Source organism: Diabrotica undecimpunctata, chromosome 9 (assembly GCF_040954645.1).
Source record: "Diabrotica undecimpunctata isolate CICGRU chromosome 9, icDiaUnde3, whole genome shotgun sequence".
Lineage (NCBI taxonomy): Eukaryota > Metazoa > Arthropoda > Insecta > Coleoptera > Chrysomelidae > Diabrotica > Diabrotica undecimpunctata.
This window is the reverse complement of record NC_092811.1, coordinates 4,902,295-4,908,294: the sequence shown is the minus strand read 5'-3', so window position 1 is coordinate 4,908,294 and position 6,000 is coordinate 4,902,295. Positions and strand designations below refer to the sequence as shown.

General features: G+C 34.6%; 1 protein-coding gene across 1 annotated transcript in view; it reads left to right on the top strand.

Moving 5' to 3' along the window:
• The first annotated feature begins 1,387 nt into the window (after positions 1–1,387).
• LOC140449439 (uncharacterized) overlaps positions 1,388–6,000 on the top strand; it is a 67,829-nt gene continuing 63,216 nt past the window's right edge. Inside the window, exon 1 of the mRNA XM_072542611.1 lies at positions 1,388–1,586. Coding sequence (XP_072398712.1) covers positions 1,476–1,586 — 111 coding nt within the window. The 5' untranslated portion in view covers positions 1,388–1,475. The remainder of the gene's footprint in view (positions 1,587–6,000) is intronic.

The window sequence follows — 6,000 nt, the reverse complement described above, 5'->3', positions numbered from 1 at the left end:
TTTAGGCACTGCAGGTGATCGTTTGTGCCGTAATTAGGGCGGAAACCGGCTTGTTCCCGAGGTTGGTAAAAATCCAGCTTTGTCTCTAATCTGTTCGTTATTATTCGGGTGTATAATTTATAAAGATGGTTAAGGAGACTGATTGGTCTGTATCTTTCCAGGTCTGCTATATCTCCCTTCTTGTGTAAGAGTACAGTTATTGAATTATTCCACTTGTTGGGATATTTTGATTCCATAGGCATAGATTAAAGAGCTTTTGAATTTTGGTTATCAGTACTGAGCCTCCTATCTTTATCGCTTCCGTGACGACACCGTCCTCCCCCGGAGCTTTGTTATTCTTCATCTTTTTTAGAGCCTTGTAAATTTCGTCCAAGGAGATTTCTGGGATATCTTCGGAACCCTGATTTTGAACCTTCCTCTGCTGATATTCAACTATATCTAGAGTCGATTGGTTGCTATATAATGTCTCATAGAATGATTCCACAATTTGTAACAAATGTTCTCTGTTTGATGTGATGTTGCCATTTCTATCCTTGAGTTTGACTATTTGTTTATTTTCATTTGTGAGTTTGCGTCTCATTATTTTCATACTCTTATTTTCCTCAATAGTTTTGATGATTTTCTCATCTTTGTATTTTCTTAGGTCTTTTCTGATTTCTCTTGATACTTCCTTGTTCATTTTATTTATATCGTCATTACTAGAGTTTTCGTCGCTTCTCAGTATTCTTCTTTGTTCCATTTTTTTCTGTGTTTCCAGACTAATTTTTTCTTCCTTCACGCTTTTTGGGCAGGATTTCTTTTGAGCTTCTGTTATTGCTAATTTTGTATAAGGTCCGTTTATTATTAGATCTTTAATTTTGTTTTCATATTGAATTTTATCCATTATCACAGTTGCATTCCCCATGTCTGCTGGATATCTAGGAATGTTTATCCATAATTTTTTTATTTATAGATATCTTTACCCAAATATTGACTTAAAAAAATGGTCCAATTTACAACACTTTCCCCTATACTTAAATTAAAAATGTAGTTGTATATGAAGAAATGTGACTTTGTATTAGTACCAAATTCACCAAAATTGTTTGTTGAAAACTTATCATCCAATTTTAAAAATCGATTTTGTTAATGTGTAATTTTACTAACTCCATCGTGGGACTAGCCCTAATGCTATTTGTTAAATAATAAATGAAAACCGCTTTTGAATTTCCTGAAGTATATTTAAATTTTGTGGTCTCCGTTTTGCAGTAGACGCTGCACCACGAAGTCGAATTAACAATTTCCTTCTGCTATCCGCCGCGCCGCTTCCTCGGCGTTCCCGATCGATATGGTCTCTTGCTTTGACGTCGAGCGGTGCTTCTGGTCCTTCGCCGCGACGCCGCTTCCAGTATGCACGTGACACAACAGGGCTTCACACTTGGCACGCGGCGCTTCCGCTATGGACTCGTCGTCGTCGTCATCTCCGTGGGCTCCCTGCGATGTTAAACACGGGAAACGGTAAAGGAAACTTGGGAGACGGCGGCAGCGTAATCCAGACCAACAGGCTGCGCCGTCAGCACGGCTTCCAGCTGCCGTTGCATCCCCTGCAGGTGAGGAACCAGTCAGTAGCTGAAGATGACTTTCAGCTTTTTGCACCTTCATGCTAATCTACGAATAATTTTGCACTTTATCGCTACCGCTGTATGATCATCGCAGAGCACCCCTTGAAGGCAGTTGCTAGTATTTTGTTATTATAGTCACCTTGCTTTTTGAACTCAATGTAATGTTGTTTTAGAGTCCGCACCTTAGTAATATTTTCTTTCATATTATGTTCAAAAATTGCTTTAAGCTTTGAGTTGCCGCCATTTTTCGACCATTCACTAACGAGTAGGCATATCCTCAGCTGTTTTCTATTGTTGTTATAGAAGAAGTTGTGTGCAAGTTTCATATTCTTAAAATAATACTTTGCTTTTTAGTTAACCATGTACGTTTAGCAAAACGAAATAAATTACAGATCATGATATAAAATAATATAAATAATATTTGTAATTTGTATCCTTTATAAAATAGAACTTCTGAATCTGTTCTTCTTTGGATTCACTTTTTGCTTTGTTATCTTAAGAGTCTTACAGACTACAGAACAAGAAGATTATACAGATTCGAAAGTATACACTACAAACTACGTAAGCCTAAAAACTAAATTTTTACTAATTTTTAATCTATTTTTACACGTACTGTTCCCATAGCACTTCCATATATGTCTATATGACCTCTTACTATTTTTTCTATGCATCGAAATCCATATTCTATTTTTATAATTTAAACCTTCCCTTTTCTTCTATTTTTCTCAAACATTTTCTCAACTTTTAAAATGCTCTCACTTCCTAATTCCTCTGAGGATTTTCTTTTATTTCTTCTTCTTTTTCTTCCTCTTTATAAGCAATTATGTTTGTTCATTGGCGGAATAATACCTCTATGGAAGGTTGTCACTCCATCTTTTGCGTGGTGGTCCGATACTTCTTCTGCCAATTGGTGACTTATCTCTTGCTATTTGACGACACGGGTCTCCTCCATTCTGCTTATTCCATTCTTTTCTTCTATTTTGTTTCTATTCATTTATACACTCTACGCTACATTTTCTTCTAATGTCTAATGTGTATTTTCTGTAATTATTCTTCTTTTTATCTCATCTCTGCCGTTCCCAGTAGCATTTGCGTTGTGGCTGTGTCGGGTCTTGTTTCTAAGGCATACGTCATTATTGGTTTTACACTGGCTTTATAAATTCTTGATTTCATCTCAGTGTTAATGTGTCTGTTTCGCCATATAGTATTATTAAGGCATCCTGCCAGTCTATTTGTTTTTTGTATTTGATCTCTCACTTCTTTGTCATCTTTGTCACTGATACCATCAATTTCTCTTCTACATATGGTTGGTTGTTTGCTGACTACTATTGTTTTAGTTTTCTGAGATAAGATTGTCATATTATTCTTTTGCTATTATGTTAAATCTGTGGACCAGTCTTTGCAGACTATCTTCATCTTGGGCTATTAATATTGCGTTGTCTGCGTAACAGTGTACATTTATATTAAGTTCTTCATTTGTGGTAATTTCTGATGTTTCTGATTCTAGCGTCGTGTGTTTTGCCTCTGCATAGAGCTTTTTTACCTTTTTAGGTAGTCAATCCACGTATCCTTTTTTTGATTTTTGCGCCATATTTCATTTTGCAAACTATAAAAATCATGTTTCATTTCTTTCAAAAAGAGTTCCCAGTGATCATTTTTTATTTTTCTTAAAGTGCATGTGTTTCGTTTCTAATTATCTTGTAATTATGGTATGCCCCTTGTGTTTTGGTTGACATGTATTTCAGGTAAGCTTTTTTCTTTTCTTTACATTTTTCCTTTACTTCTGTACAAAACGATGAAGTTCTTTGCCTTGGGAACGATTTATTTTTACATTTCGTCTTTTTTCGGTTATTCTTTTTTGGAATAAGTATCTTGTGAAGTCATCCTGTAAGCTTTCGACTTTTATCGTTGTGGGGTATTCTACAATACCAATTTCCGATCGCTTCCTATTTCTGCTGATGTTAGTACTCTTACATCCAAGATTTTAGAGCGGTGTAACCCTCTATTCGACATAATATAGTCTATCATTGGTCTTTGTCTTCTACTGGTTTCAAAAGTGCATTTGTATTATTAACCTTTTACTCCACTTTCTGCATCACCTTTTTGACACTTTTAACACTTTTACGCCAAAGTTTATTTTTTTAATGCTCCCAACATAAATTTTCCAATAATTTTTAATGCTTATTACAACACCTTTTACGCTTTTAAACGATTCTTAGATGCTTTTATAATGTTTTTAAACGCTTTGAATGATTTTAAAGATTTCTGGCGTTTTTACAAAGCTTTTTCAACGCTTGTTTGATAATACTAACTCGTTTTTAATTTTTTTTATGCTTTTAATAATTTGTATATTCTCTTAATACTTGATATCAATTTTTCGGCCCTCGTAGTACTTTTAGTCGCTTCTTCGACGCTGCTTTAATGATTTTTAAAGATCTTATATCACGTTTTACGTGCTTTTAACATTTTTACTAAGCTTTTTTGGCACCAAAAAGCTTCTAACGATTTATATAGTACTTTTTCGGCTTATTATTGAATTTTCATGGTTTCAACCATATATAGTCCGTCTAGAATATCCGGAATTTTATATTTTTCTTAATTTTAATAGATTTCCTTTTTGTAACATTTTAAGACAAAAGTAATGCATCAAGTAGGTTGTGCCGATAGTAGGTTATGGACAAAATCGCATGACAAAACAATCAGTCAAATATTGTTGTTTGTAAACAGACTTAAGATTTGTGAAATAATGTCGTAAGTAAAAAAAGAAAAGTGGTGAAATATTTGTACAGAAAGGGTGTCCGAAACGTTAAAAAACTACAACTGACTGAACTAGGAAAAAGTGCAGTGTATGTGATAATAAAGAGGATAAAAAATGGCATAGATATGAGACATAGACCAGTTTCGGGTAGACCTCGTAAGATTCGCGGAAACAATTTAAATGCTTTAGTGGCTTTAGAACGACAAAATCCGCGCCTAGGGTTTCGAAAATTAGCGAACAGATTTGGAAATCAACGAAGAATAAACTGTCCACATGTCACTGAAAAAGCAAGGCTACATATCAAGGAATCAAAAAAAAATCCATACAATGACACCTCTACAAAGGTAATGAAGAATAGATTTTTGTCAACATTTCCGAGAGGATAATTTTAATAATGTCTTTATATCTGATGAAAGTTGTTTCCAGCTTGGTGCAAATCATCCAAAAATTCCTATCAAGAGAAAATGTTACCGTTCAAATTTCCAAATTTCCCACTAAAATAATGGTTTGAGGAGCAATATCTCAGCGTAGTGCTACACCTCTCTGTATAGTTCATGGTACTGTTGATAATGTGAAATATTGTGACATCCTAAAGGGTTTTCTTCTTGAAACGGCTGTTGTTTTATATCCAGAGGGGTGGCGTTTTTAGTAAGATAACGCAAGATTCCATATTTCTGCTTATACTCAAGCTTGAATGCAAGAACACGAATTGGCAACAATTCCGTGGCCAGCAGCATCTTCAGATCCATTGAAAACATATGGGGACTGATGAAGATTGAAGTGGAACGAGCAGCGCCACGAGATAAAGAAGGTTTTATTCGGTCAGTTTTACAGGCCTGGAACACCATTACCGAAAATTATGGCCTTGACCATGGGCGCCCATATATCAAAATCCAGGGGGGGGGGCAAGTCAACTCAAATTTTTATTTTGATCCATACAACTTAATAAAAACTAAAATAGCCGATTGCAAAAATGCAAAAATATAAACATGATTTACAAACAGTAAAGAAATACCAGAAAAGTAAAAGTAATCTTAAAAAACAAAAAATTATTAACAACATATTTTATGGTATGACTTTAGGTATACATACAAATTTTATTATACAAAATTTACAGATATTGATAAGAGGATTTAAATTTTCAATTGAAATTCTATTGTGGTATTTCTTATGCGAATAGGCTACTATACCAAATATTTAAGTCAAACAAGTAAAAACGTGTAGCATTTATTAAGCGGATATTTTTTTGTGAGAGTAAATTTTGCATTTGACATGGGACGAAATAAAGTTTAAAATTGTTGGTACAGGTACACTTTCTACCAATTAAGGCTTGATACCTACGACATCTCAAAATCCCTCTTTGCATTGTACAATATTATTATGGTAGGTAGCTACATTCGAGGCATTGTTAAGGAAGTACCTACCGCATTTCTCGGTATTTCGCTAGATTAGTTTCCGGTTGTTTGCTGTTTTGAGGTATTGTTGCAAGTTTCTCGCCACAATATGCGTAAATAATGTATTTTTTTTAAATATACTTACATACATACTGATTTTTTAAATAATATTACTAATGATAGGGGGGAGCAACTGCCCCCTCTTGCCCCCCCTGTGGGCGCCCATGGCCTTGACCTAGTTTCGGGTATA